The sequence below is a fragment of the Nanorana parkeri genome, unplaced genomic scaffold (genome assembly GCF_000935625.1).
Source record: "Nanorana parkeri isolate BGI_ZX_2015 unplaced genomic scaffold, ASM93562v1 scaffold114, whole genome shotgun sequence".
NCBI classification, from domain to species: Eukaryota; Metazoa; Chordata; class Amphibia; order Anura; family Dicroglossidae; genus Nanorana; species Nanorana parkeri.
This window is the reverse complement of record NW_017306382.1, coordinates 488850-502897: the sequence shown is the minus strand read 5'-3', so window position 1 is coordinate 502897 and position 14048 is coordinate 488850. Positions and strand designations below refer to the sequence as shown.

The 14048-nt window shown below is 44.2% G+C and overlaps 1 protein-coding gene across 2 annotated transcripts in view; it reads left to right on the top strand.

The window, feature by feature from the left end:
• Positions 1-219: 219 nt before the first annotated feature.
• Positions 220-14048, top strand: part of TMEM135 (transmembrane protein 135) — a 292084-nt gene continuing 278255 nt past the window's right edge. For both annotated transcript variants that reach the window (XM_018553255.1, XM_018553254.1), the window contains exon 1: positions 220-406. In XM_018553255.1, the coding sequence (XP_018408757.1) occupies positions 266-406 (141 nt within the window). In that variant the 5' untranslated portion in view covers positions 220-265. The remainder of the gene's footprint in view (positions 407-14048) is intronic.

The following is a 14048-nucleotide window of genomic DNA, read 5'->3' as shown; positions in this document are numbered from 1 at the left end:
GTCATGTAAAATCAGCTCCCTTTTTCCTCTTCCCCCTCAGGCCATTGAAACTAGGCCTCACTCTGCTCCATTCTGTCCCCTCCAGCCTGCTGATGAAGCGCGCCCCCGCTACGTGCGTGCGCGCGCGCTCTCGCCGTCCTGAGGCGGCCAGGGCTTTGCACGCCAGTAACCCCGAGTTCGGTTCGCGGCCCCTCCCCCTCTCCCCACCGCCGTCTCCCATCCTCCCACTCCTCCTCTTGACAGCCCCGGCTCCCTCTACCTCAACATGGCGGCCCTCAGCAAGTCCATCCCGCACAGCTGCTATGAGATCGGCCACACATGGCACCCGTCCTGCCTCATGTCCTACCTGCAGATCACACAGGGCGCTATGGAGGAGTCCTTGAAGATCTATGCACCCTTGTATCTGGTGAGAGCCGCTGGAGGGACGGGGAGGGGAAGGCAGCTGACAGGAGGGAGTATGGAAGCCGAGAGGGGACACTTTGCGTCACTGTAGATTTTGGTCTGTGTGGAAGTGGCAGTCTGCTAGGAGTTGTAGTCCTTGCATTGTCAGAAGGAGCCCGTGGTCTCAGCACTTAGCTCATTCTGGGGCTGAGGAATGAAAACTGGAGCAAAAACAGTACTTGTTTAGTCTTTTTACTCTGTTTTGCGTTCCTGGTTTTGTTAGGCGCAGTGCAGGCGCCGTATTGGTCACTATAGTCATGTGGTTAGAGTGCGTCACCTGACTTGTCACTTGTCAGGAGTGTCATGGAGGAGAGACTGGTCTACCAACACCTGTCAGAGCCCATTCATGCCCTGCGTCACTTTATTCGAGGTCGGTTCCTGCATAGAGGTGTCAGGGCAGAATGTTTATTAGAAATGGCCGCACGCTTCATTGTGCAAATTACCTGCAACAAAACGCAGAGATCTTCCCACGTATATCGCTTTGTGGGCCCTTCATTCCTTCTGCCCTTCCGCCATTCATTCCTTCTGCCCTTCCGCCATTCATTCCTTCTGCCTTTATTGCACCTTTCTTCTTTCCTTCCGCATGGTTCAATGTGCAAATACCTGCAACAAAACATAGAGATGTTCCCAAGTATAGCGCTTTGAGGGCCCTTTATTCCTTTTTGCCCTTCCGCCGTTCATTCCTTCTTGCCCTTCCGCCGTTCATTCCTTCTTGCCCTCCCGCCGTTCATTCCTTCTTGCCCTTTTTTTACTTCCTTCTTGCCCATTTCTTCTTTCCTTCCGCACGGTTCAATGTGCAAATACCCACGACAAAATATGTTCCCAAGTATAGCGCTTTGAGGGCCCTTCATTCCTTCTGCCCTTCGGCCATTCATTCCTTCTGCCCTTCGGCCATTCATTCCTTCTGCCCTTCGGCCATTCATTCCTTCTGCCCTTCGGCCATTCATTCCTTCTGCCCTTCCGCCATTCATTCCTTCTGCCCTTCCTAACTTCCTTCTTGCCCTTTTTTTCTTTCATTCTCCCCCTCCTTCCCTCATTCTGCCCTTCATTCGTAGTGTACACATGCAGTGTGTAGTCGCCCGGTATCCCCCAGTTTGTCCTGCGATGTGTGAATGAGCCCTGAAGATGCTGATACACAATTCATTCATTTGTAAGACTTTCCATTTCAGTGGAATTGTTTTGTCCTAAGGCTGAGCTCTGTCCTTCATTCATGTGCCGGGAATGAAGAGAAGACGCGCAGGGCACACAACAGAGCACTGCAGCAGATTAGGATTTTAATAAATAATTGTACCGTGTGCGGCCGGGATCAGTCTGAATGAACACGAACACACGGGATGCAATGTCAGGAAGGAGAGCGGGTACAAGCAGTCAGTGATCGCTGAGTGTTTGTACATAATTGAGGACAGAGCATGGTTACTATATCCTCAATTATGAATGAATGGGAAGTGATCTACATACCCTCCTGTTCATTCATGGTTGTGGTTATAGTAAACATACTCTGTTCTCATGTTATCAATGAACAGGAACACTCAGTATAGAGGATTCCTGTTCATTTACTACAATGGGCTGCAGAAAAAGAGATTGAGGACTCTGTGTTCTCAATCCCCTTTTCTATTTTTTAAAAGGGAAATATCAGGGGTCTGTTTAGTCCCCTAATATTTTCCCGAGGCCCCTAAACGTAAAGTGAAAAAGAAATTGCTATACAAAAATTAAGTTTAGAAAAAAGAAATAAAATCAAAATATTTTTAAAAAGGGTTAGAAAAAAATATTTTTCAGTTTCGGTCTGACTTTTTTTTTTTTTATATATTTTCGGTTTCTTTTTAAAAATGTCATTTTGCTGCACCTCCTAATAATAATACTAGGGATGCACCGATACCATGTACCGTACAAGTACAGATACTTTTCCAGCTCCAAGACTAGACCAGAGAGAAACTCAAAAGTTAGGAGGCCGCTGTCATGTGTAAGGAGCACACGCAGCTCCTGGGATTTGTACATCTCTGTTTTAATGTATGACTTTGTTATTATGGATGCACCATTACCATTTTTTCCAGACCAAGTACCAATACCTGTCCTCACAGATACAAGTACTGATACATTTTTGTTTATTGTCATGTGACAGTTTTTCTAAAACAATACAGACTAATAAATTCAGGACAGTGGTGGAGCGGCAGAGCCCGGTCCGAGCTACAACCGCTGCAACCCTGGTAGTTCTCGTGAAAATGCCAAGTATCTGAACTTGTATCTATGCATCCCTAAATTATTATTCAGGATTTAAATAGTGCCAACAGTTTGCATGGCGCCTTACAATATAAGGAAGACATTACAGTCACAATACACATCAAGACAAGATGATAAGTAGGGCCCTGCCTAATGTTTTAGAATGCCAGGCGGCTCCAGCAGGAGCTGTCTTAGCATTGATTGGTGCTAAGGCACCTTGAGCATCATGCGGCCTAGCAGTGGCGGATCTTGGGTGAGTTGAGCCGCCTGTGTTCTTTCATGGAAGGATGCACATTGGCCTTGAATGTGTCATTCATCAGTGGCTGGACATGTGCAGAACAACCCTTTGCCAGTCATTCTGCACATGCGCGACTGATGAATGAGTCATTCAGGGCTGACATGCAAATGTATGCGGCAGTGGCTGCGCTTTGCTGATATTGAGAAGTCGGGCAGTGTTGGCGGCCAGCACTGTCCGGCCAGTTAGCACTGTACACTTGCATGTAAACTTTCCACAATTGTTACCTGCGTACGAACGCTAGTACCTGCAGGATCTTTCTGCCAGCAGGTTCCTGTGCATTATGTTGGCCATTTCCATACACTTGTGCGCATGAGTTGGGCCTTGGGCGTCAGCAAAGACAACGTTATATTTGCGTGTGTATTTGCTCATAGCTAAACTCGAAATGATGAACTGCAATAACACAACATTGCAGGGTATTTGATATACAGTTTTGACTGCGTGGCATTTATGGGGACCCAAAATGTAATGGATCTCAATGTTTGGACTGCTGAGATGCCTCCTTTGTGGCGCCATGTATGAAATCTAGAAGTAAAGGTAAACACGATTCCTAAAACCTTAATTTCAAAAGTTTTCAAGCTTTTTTATATCTGCAGCGGTCATTAAAATATTACTTGGTGATGATGCCATGACGGTCCTTGTTCAGGCATTTTCTTTTGATGGTTACATAGTATTTGGGGTTAAATAAAGACATATGTCCATGAAGTCCAACCCATATAGGTCCACGCATCATCTCATTCTTAGGGATACTGGTGTCCCTGGATATTACGGTCCCTCAAGAAATTGTCCAAACGTTTCTTGAACAAATCTACACTCTTGGCTGAAATCACTGCCGATGGCAGTGAGTTCCAGACCTTAAGGCCCCATTCCCACTGTGCGATATGCAAATTGCGCGTTTGTCGCGCGATTTGCATATTGCACGATATCTGCCGCGCGACATCGCGTTCAAGCTTGCATTGAGCAAGCTTGAGTCGCGGCTAAATCCGCTCCAAAAAGGGTCCTGCTGTAGCGACACACGACCCGCGACAGCAGGACCCTTTGCCCCATGGAAATGCATTGGAGCGCGATATCTTGCCGCGTGATAAATCGCTCAATGTGAAGGGGCTTAACCGCTCTTACTGTAAAGAACCCTCTTCGCCCATTGTGCTGGAATTTTTTCTCCACCAACTTTAGGTGGTGGCCTTCTTTGTAATGGAGTTAATCTCAAACAGTTTGTTGCCAATGTTGCTGTCACCATTGAACATCTTGTACATGAAAATCATATCCCCCCTTAATCTCCTTACTTCCAGCGTAAACATGTTTAAGGTCAGAAGCCTTGTCTCATAGCTCTGGCCCTCCATTCCCCTAATTAGTTTTGTTGCCCTCCGCTGGACTCTCTCCAGTTCAAGGACATCCCTTCTCAGTACCGGCGACCAACATGGTGTGACAACTGTCTCCTGATTGTGCTATTGGGTTGTCACCCGGTCACAGGCTTCACTGCTGGAAACTTCAAGCAGTTGTAGTGACACGTTGCTCGTGCATGGTCCACTATCGTCATTAGATATGCACCGATACCAATACTTGTATCGGTATCGGTGCCGAGGATTTGGGCGAGTACTCATACTCGCCCAAATGCTCTGATGCCTAACCCAATACCTGAGCTTCTGGTGTTAGGAAGCCGGGCAGTGAGTCATTACACGCTGCCCGGCTTCCTGATTGGCTGGAAAGCCAGCTCCATGCTCGCTCGTCACTTGGTGACGAGCGAGCATGGAGCCGGCCAATCAGGAACCCGGGCAGCGTGTAATGATTTGCCACCTAGCTTCCTAAATGGTCGGGAAGCTGGCCAACCAGGAAGCCGGACGGCGAGTCATTACCTGCCCCCCCAGCTTTCTGATTGGCCAGAATGCCGGCTTCATGCTCCCTCGTCACCTGGTGATGAGGTAGCATGGAGCCGGCTTCCCGGCAAACCAGGAAGTAATGTGCCATGTAATGACTCGCTGCCCGGCTTTCTGATTGGCCAGCTTCTCGACCAATTAAGAAACGGGGCAACTAAGACATTACAAAGCGCACGGATTCCTGATTGGCCAGAAAGCAGGCTCCATGCTTCCTCGTCACCAGGTGGTGCGGCGTGGGGGGGGGGGGGGGGGGGGGGATTCATTCATCCATAGTGTTTAGCCATGGATTGGATAATCGAGCATTTAGTCAGCTTTACACACTTCTAGCATGACATAAGGATTCTTGGTTCAGACAAAGTGCAATGCATCAAATTGATCCCTCTATGACCAGTCCCTACTCTACTTTGCCAAATTCCTACTACATTCTACTTGTATGACATTCTGCGTTGCTCCACCATAGTCCTTCCCTTTCTCTCTTTGCGGCATAGGAAACAGAAAGGGAACCCCTGATTAGTTGCGGTTAAAAGGGTTCGTATGTCTCCGCAGCAAAGGCCCCAAATAATGCAGAAGGAAACCCATACAAACCAATTTCACCGTGTATCCTTTCCACGTTGGCCCCGGTCTTCATAAATGACCCCCTCAGGCCTACTTGGGCTTCCAGAGCAAAAATGCAAATTAAGGCGTTGTGCCGGGGAATGGACCTCCGCTAATGTATGCATGCGGCTTTCACTGTGGAATGTGCGGCTACTGTACAAAGCCTGAGTCCTTTGCATTTTTATATGAACAGAGATTTACATGCTAGCTTGGAAGCCTGAATGTAACTTGTATTGTGTGTTCGTCGGATCTGTCATTTCGGTCTCTGCATGCGCCTGTCCTTGACTTGATACATTGACCCCTTCCGAGTCACAGCTGTCACTTGGCACTTCTTTCTAGGGAAAGGGTCATAGTCCGCAGTTCACAGATATCGATGAATGAAATGCACTGTTTTAACAGGTCAAGAGTCTACGGCGGGAGATTGCGAGAGCCGAGGAAGATGTTTAGTGCTGTTTGCAGGCCAGGAATACAATTTTATTTTTTTTATTTTTTTAGTCCCTTAGCTGTAGTGATCCCTGCTTAGCAGGATCACCCTAACATAAAATTATTAGTAAGAAGGAACGTGCATGGTGATGGGATTGTGCGCCCCTTTACTAATGTCATTTGTATAGAACCTTTTATAGACAATGGGCATGGGGACTTTTCTGGTGCTATCTTCATGTAGTAGGCCTTGGTTCTCTAGCTGTGCTGAAACTAAAAACTCCATTTATCTGCCTCTGGGAGCTATGCTTGTGGCTGTCAGTGTTGCAGTGCCTCATGGGATTTGTAGTTCCACAACAGCTGCAGTTTCTGAGTTGCCTACCCATGAAGGGAATTTATCAAAACTAGAGCAGCCTGCGCTTTATCCTACTGAAAGTGGCCACTGCCATCAGGAAATACTGTTTTCATGAAGGGGTGTACTTGGTCAGCAACAATGTTTAGGTCGGTGGTACGTGTCAAAGTAACATCCACATGAATGGCAGGACCCAAGGTTTCCCAGTGAAGCATCACACTGCCTCCACCTTCTTGTTTCCTTCCCATAGTGCATTTAGGTGCCATCTCTTCCCAGGTAAGCGACACACACGCACTTTGCTATCTACATGATGTAAAAGAAAATGTGACTCATCAGACTAGGCTGCCTTCTTCCATTGCTCCGTACTCCAATTCTGATGCTCACGGGCCCAGTGTAGGCGCTTTTTGCGATGGGCATGGGTCAGCCTGGGTACTCTGACCGGTCTGCGGCTACATAACCCCATACGTAGCAAACTGCAATGCACTGTGTGGTCAGACACCTTTCTATCGGAAGCAGCATTAACTTTTTCAGCAATATGAGCTATAGTAGCTCTTCTATTGGATCAGACTACACAGCCAGCCTTTGTCCTCCACGTGTCATCTATGAGCCTTGGCCACCCATGACCCTCTTGCTGGTTCACCACTTTTTATTTCTTGAATCACTTTTGGTAGGTCCTGACCACTGCAGACCGGGAACATCCCACAAGAGCTGCAGTTTTGGAGTTGCTCTGACCCAGTCGTCTACACATTACAGTTTTGTCCTTGTCAAAGTTGCCCAAATCCTTAGACTTGCCCATTTTTTTCAACTTCAGGGACAAAATGTTCACTTGCCGCCTAAAGCTGGCCATACACCTATAGATTATCTGCAGATTTTCTATGGTCAGATGGAAAAAGTGCAACAGATTCCTCCATCTACGCTACACTGTGTGGATGGAGGAATCTCCCGCTGGGCCAAGCTTCAGTATCTTGCTAGTCGGCCCCGCTGGCTCTCAAATACCTGAACAATCTAATTGGATGCAGGCATTGTTCAGGTATTTGAGAGTCAGCGGGGCCAACAAGCAAAATACTGAAGCTTGGCCCAGTGGGAGATTCCTCCATCCACACAGTGTAGCGTAGATGGGGGAATCTGTTGCACTTTTTCCATCTGACTATAGAAAATCTGCAGATAATCTATAGGTGTATGGCCAGCTTTATACATCCAACCCCCTTCATGTGTGTGTGTGTATGTATGTATGTATGTATGTATGTATGTATATAGAGAGAGATGTGGAAATAGCTTGTGTTGTAACGTATTATTACCAGCATGGATGAGCACCAATTCAGTTTTAATTGGTGGTGATTTTAGGATATTGTTTAATACTAAAAGAAGTCCTTTTAATCTTTCAATGTTTGTCTGTTTCATCAAGGTAGCACCTAAAAAAAAAAATCCCATTGGCCATTTTCTATAAACCGTTCTATATCAGTTCCCGGGATGTGGTGCATTGATTTTCTCTGCTACTCCATGCACACAGGTATACAATGCCATTTTTAAACAGAGGAAATGAAAATATGGAAGTTTCAGCTCACTCATGTCCTCATTAAGCTTCTTCCGACTTCATTGTTTAAATATTTCCTTCTGTTTTCCTTTTTCATTCTTATTTCCAGATTGCTTTGTGTTGAAGTGATCGCTATACCATGTGCCTACTGTGAACCTTCACAAATGCCTCTTTCTAGACTTCAAATCAATAACATTTTGGTAGTCCTTGCACCTAAAACTGATCATCCAGAAATGGATGCGATGATGACTTTGTATGACTTGGGGACTTTAGTTGCTAGATGTCCAGTTCTCGCTGTAGCAGCATTTGCCGTAAGATGTCTTGCAGTCTCCAAAATGTAAAAACAAATAATTTGGAATAGTGGGATCTCATAGTTCTGGTCACAGTATACTGAAATACTTAGTTACATATCATAAAGGTGAATACGTAACTTATTCTTACAGAGCTTTCATGAATCAGTAGAGCCATACACTTGTAACAGTGAACACTTATGTAACATTATGTGTCTGTTGTTTATCTGTCCGTAACTACACGTTCCAAGTTCATGGAATCTCCAAAGCTTAAAGGGCAACTCTTGTCAAGTAGTTAAATAAACAGTTGCAAGACATACTATAAAAGGATATTACTTTCCAAATTACTTGTAAACTAACACCCACACTCTTGCACTTCACCTGTCTTTGCTGTTTTATGTTGCTTCATAGCAGAAAGAGGTTGACAGCACTTTTCCGTGCCTCTAGTTCTATAGTCTTAGAGATGCCTGCCTACTCTGTGGACTACTATAGAAAAGAAAACACTGTCGTCACTCATACTGAGCTCTTTTGCTCTCTGTTACCTTTTGGGCAAATATCACAATCCACAATTCTATATATGCATAAATCAGCGGTTATACATACATTGCCTGGCCAAAAAAAAGTCATTACCTAGATTTAGCTAAGCAAATAGGTCAGAACCTTCCATTGGATAAGTGGGAAAAAAATATATATAAAAAATATCACCACCCAGATTTAGAGTTCTGATCTGGGGTTGTTTCAGTTGGTCAGGTCTAGGTTCAGGAATGTTATGTGCCCAAAAAAATGAGGTCAGCTGCCTACCCGAATGATCAGGTTTTTCCATCAATGGATTTTTTCTTCCCTGATGGCACATTGGGTATATTCCAAGATGACAATGCCAGGATTCATCGGGCTCAGATTCTGAAAGAGTGGTTCAGGGAGCATGAGACATCATTGTTACACATGGATTGGCCACCACAGAGTCCAGACCCTAACCCCATTGAGAATCTTTGGGATGTGCTGGAGAAGACTTTACACAGAGGTCCGACTCTCCCATCATCACTAGAAGATCTTGGTGAAAAATTAATGTAACTATGGACGGAAGTAAATGTTGTGACATTGCATAGGATTATCGAAATGATGCCATGGCGAATGTGTGCCGTAATCAAAGCTAAAGGTGGAAGAACGAAGTATTAGAGTGTGCAACTTTTTTGTTTTGGCCAGGCAGTGTATTTATCTCTGCAGTGTGTTGTTTTGCTCCCCTAAGTCAAAATGTCAGTTGCCTGAATAGCATCATAAAACTATGAAAGAGTTTCCTACTGCATTGTAATCTTTCTCCTAACAATACTCCTTAGACTTTCCATAGACATGCGACGGGGAATGAGTCATCTCTGAGGGAAACATAGACGTGCCTGGTCTGTTAATGGATTTGGCTGATAAGCTGTACACTGGCCTTGCCCCATGCAGAATTCCCTGTTTGGTTTTCTTTTTGGACAGCTTCAGACACTCCTACGAAACGCCCATTTATAATACAGTATAAACAGAAGCAGGTAGCAATAAAAATAGCTAAAGTGTTGATAGATCTATACAGTGAAATATATCTATCTGCTGTAAATAATTACTGTGAAAAAGTTTTAGGCAGGTGTGATAAAATGATTTGAAGTGAGAATGATTTCAGAAATATAAGTGTTAATAGTTTATTTTTATCAATCAACAAAACGGAAAGTAAATGAACAAAAGAGAAGTCCAAATCAATATTTGGTGTGAGCACCCTTTGCCGCCTTCTCGGTACACTTGCACACAGTTTTTAAGGGAACTCGGCAGGTAGGTTGTTCCAAACATCTCGGAGAACTAAGCACAGATCTTCTGTGGATGTCCGCTGCCTCAAATCCTTCGGTCTCATGTAATCCCAGACAGACTCCATGATGCTGAGATCCGGGCTCTGTGGGGGCCAAACTATCACTTCCAGGACTTCTTGTTCTTCTTTAAGCTGGAGATAGTTCCTAATGACATTAGCTGTATGTTTTGGGTCTTTGTCCTGCTGCAGAATAAATTTGGGGCCAATCACACGCCTCCCTGATGGTATGGCATGATGGATAAGTATCTGCTTGTATTTCTCAGCATTAAGGACACCAAATCTCCAACTCCATTGGCAGAAATGCAGCCCCAGGCTTGCAAGGAACCTCCATGCTTCACTGTTGCCTGCAGACACTCATTATTGTACTGCTCTTCAGCCCTTCGGGGGGAACAAACTGCCTCCCTGCTACAGCCAAATATTTCACATTTTGATTCATCAGTCCAGAGCACCTGCTGCTATTTTTTTGCACCCTAGTTCCTGTAGATGGGTGTACCCAGGTCCCACTGGTTTCCACCGGTTCGGTGGAGATGGCATTGCTGGACTTCTTCCGATGTTGAAGGGAAGTAAGCATGATGTGTCTTTCATCTGCATTAAGTTTCCTTGGCCGGACATGGTTCCTAACTTTGCCTGTTTTTTTTGTGCTTCTTCAAAAGAGCTTGAACAGCACATCTTGAAACCCCAGTCTGCTTTGAAATCTTTTCCTGGGAGAGACCTTGCTGATGCAGTATAACTACCTTGTGAAATTGATGATCATTAGCGCCTGCTTGGTACAATTGGTTAATCATACACTTCACTCTAATCCTGCAAAATCCCTGACTTGGCAAGTGTAAAGGTGCCCATACACCTTGCGATTATCGTACTATAATCGTGGGAAATCCCGCCATCATACGATAATCGCAAGGTGTATGGAAGGCGTGCGACCGTTTTTACTGTATGGTCGCACGTCTTTTGTCGAACCAGTATGCTAGAAAACCCGCCGAGAATCGCGGGGCTGGCTTTCGATGATCGCAAGTACGATCTGCCTGTCCAAGATGGGCAGATCGTACGAGCTTTGAATAAGCTTACGATCATCGCAAGACAAAAGTCTTGCGATAGTTGTAAGGTGTATGGGCACCTTGATGGATGGTGGTTGCCAAAGGTGGATGGATGGAAGCCAAAGGCTAGTCACACCAAATATTGATTTACATTTTTCTTCTGTTCACTCGCTTTGCATTTTGTAAATTGATAAAAATAAACAATAAAAATATATTTTTTTAAAGCATTCTTACTTTACAGCATTTTTCACATCTGCCTAAAACATTTGCATAGTTCTGTATATGGACAGATTTGTTGGTATCCTTACAGCTCATTGAAAACAATGCTTTGTTCCTCCTTGATGAAACTAAAAATCAGCTGTTTCATGTATACCTTGGGTATGTCTTTAGCTGTCCACACACCTTACAATTATCTGCAGATTTTCTGTGGTCAGATGGAAAAGTTGCAACAGATTCCTCCATCTACACTTAACTGTGTGGATGGAGTAATCTCCACCTGGGCCAATCTGTTGCACTTTTTCCATCTGGCCACAGAAAATCTGCAGATAATTGTAAGGTGTATGGGCATCTTTAGCGTAAATCAAAGAAAGTGTGAAAAGAGATAAATGATTGCTTGTTCTACAAAGATAATCTGAAATAACCTGGGCATATTTGTTGGTACCCCTAGAAAAGATTCTGAATAATTGGATCATAGTGATAATTAACTGGTTTGTGTAATTAGTATCGTATGTTTTGAATTGTAATCAGTCACTCAGCCTATTTAAACTCTGCTTTTTGGTATCATCATGCGCGCCACACAGAACATGAGCCACTGAAAGCAAATGAGAGCATTGTCTGAGGAGACCAGAAATAAAATGATAAAGCAGCATGTCAAAGATGAAGGCTATAAGACCATCTCCAAGCAGCTTGATGTTCCTGTGACTACAGTTGCAAATATTAAGCGGTTGAAGGTTATGGGAGTGTAGCCAGCCTCCGTGGATATGGCCACAAGAGGAAAATGGACACCGGATTGAATAAAAGGATAGTGAAAATAGTAAACAAAGAGCCAAGGAAAACATCCAAGCTGGACATAGAACATACAATCTGAACTCCAAGGTCAAGACACATTAGTGTCTGATCGCACCATTTGTTGCTTTTTGAGTGACAGTGGGCCGAAAGGAAGACTCCACTGTTGAAAGAAAAACAAAAATCCAGACTGGAATTTGGTAAAATGCATGTTCTCAAGCCACAATGCATCTAGAGAATGTCCTTTGGACAGATGGGACATGGGTGAAACCTTTTGGCACACAAGTCACTCCAGTTCTATGTTCACAGACAGGAAAATGACACCTTTAAGGGAAAGAACATCGTACCTACTATGAAACAAGGAGGGGGCTTGGTTATGCTTTGGGGCTGTTTTGCTGGGATCCTTTAATCTTTGCAGGGCACAATAATATCTCAAGACTAATTATGAAGCAAAATGTACCACCCAGAATTAGAAAGCCCTGTCTGGGTTGTGGGTCCTCCCAACAGGATAATGACCCAAAACACACAGCTAAAAGCACCCAAGAATGGCTGGGAATAAAACATTATACTATTGAAGTGGCCTCCTATGAGCCCTGATCTGAATCCTATAAGAACATCTATGGAAAGAGCTGAAATATGCAATCTGGAGAAGGAACCCTTCAACCTGAGATAGAGGGAGCAGTCTGCTCAAGAAGAGTGAGCCAAACTACTTGTTGACAGATGCAGAAGTCTCATGTCCATGCCATTTTTATTTATTTTTTGTTATTAAAATATTCGGTTGATTAAAAAAATCAAAAGCAGCCTCTATTTTGTATTAAATATGGAATAATAAATGGACGCCAATTATTTTTGTTTTCAATTTTTTTTCAGAGAAAATTGTGGTTGCTCTTCTTTTTTTGTGTGTGAAGGGTACCAACAAATTTTTCCATGTCTGTATATGTTTATACACGAGGGGTGGACACATTATTATGCCAGGAGAGCATAATAATGCTCTCCTGGCATAATAAGGAGCAGGGAGCCGTGAGGAGCCAGGAGACTGGCTACCTAAGAATTTTATAGGAGACTCTCTACTCTCTCCCTCTAGCAGCATGCTTCTTGCCATTCAGTACTTTGCTGCTTCTCTTTCCCAGTCTATCTGCTGTACGGGGACTGCAAGAGGTACATTTTAAGGTGCTTACATAAAAAAATACACTTGAAAGAGAACTATGGAGTAAGTGTTTTTTTCCCCATAGTTCTCTTTAGTGTCACGGGTGTACGTATACTAACCCCCTTCCCTCGTTACCCAATACTCGGTATAGCCCTCGATATAATGAGAGCGCCGCAGCCAGGACGGATACCGACAATACTGTCGAGATCCACCCAGCTGCTTGAGTGACAGTTAGCTCTGCCCATCCCCTCCCCGATCAATAGAGCCAACGTGTGACAGCTTCTTTGTCAGAAGTCGGCTTTACTATGAAGATGAGTGGAAATCACTCACCTCATAGTTCTCCTTTAAATCTTAAAAATACATTCAAGTATTTTAACTATTAATAAAAATGTAGCCATCCTCCAGAAAGGACAGTGTCAGCGCCAATCCAGAGATGATTGGAGGATCTACAGCCAAGTGATACACAAATAAGATACATATTTTTATTAATAGTTAAAGGTACTTGAATGTATTTGGAAGATTTCACTGCTGAGTTTAGTGTCACTTAGATTTAAAATCTCTGAATTAGCCTTCTCCCAGCCCATATCCCCTTTTAAAATGGAACTCTGGTTTTCTCCACCCCTGCCCCATTCCCCGAACCCCCACTTGGCTCACTTAAAAAGATAAAAAAAACTCTGTACATTTTTTATCTCTTGTTCTTGACGGTCATGTGATGTTACAGGTCCTAGCTCTTCTTTCTCGGCAGTGGTGGTGGGCGATTCTTCCTCCCGGACTTAGTATATGTAATTAGTTAGCACTAGGGATGCACCGATACCAAGTACAGTACTCGGTACAAGTACAGATACTTTTCCAGCTCCAAGACTAGACTAGAGAAAAATTCAAAAGTTAGGAGGCAGCTGTCATTTGTAAGGAGCACACGGAGCTCCTGGGATTTGTACATTTCGGTTTTAACCCCTTCATGACTGAGGCCTTTTTTTTTTTCCTTTTTTTGCCCCCCTTTTTTTTTCC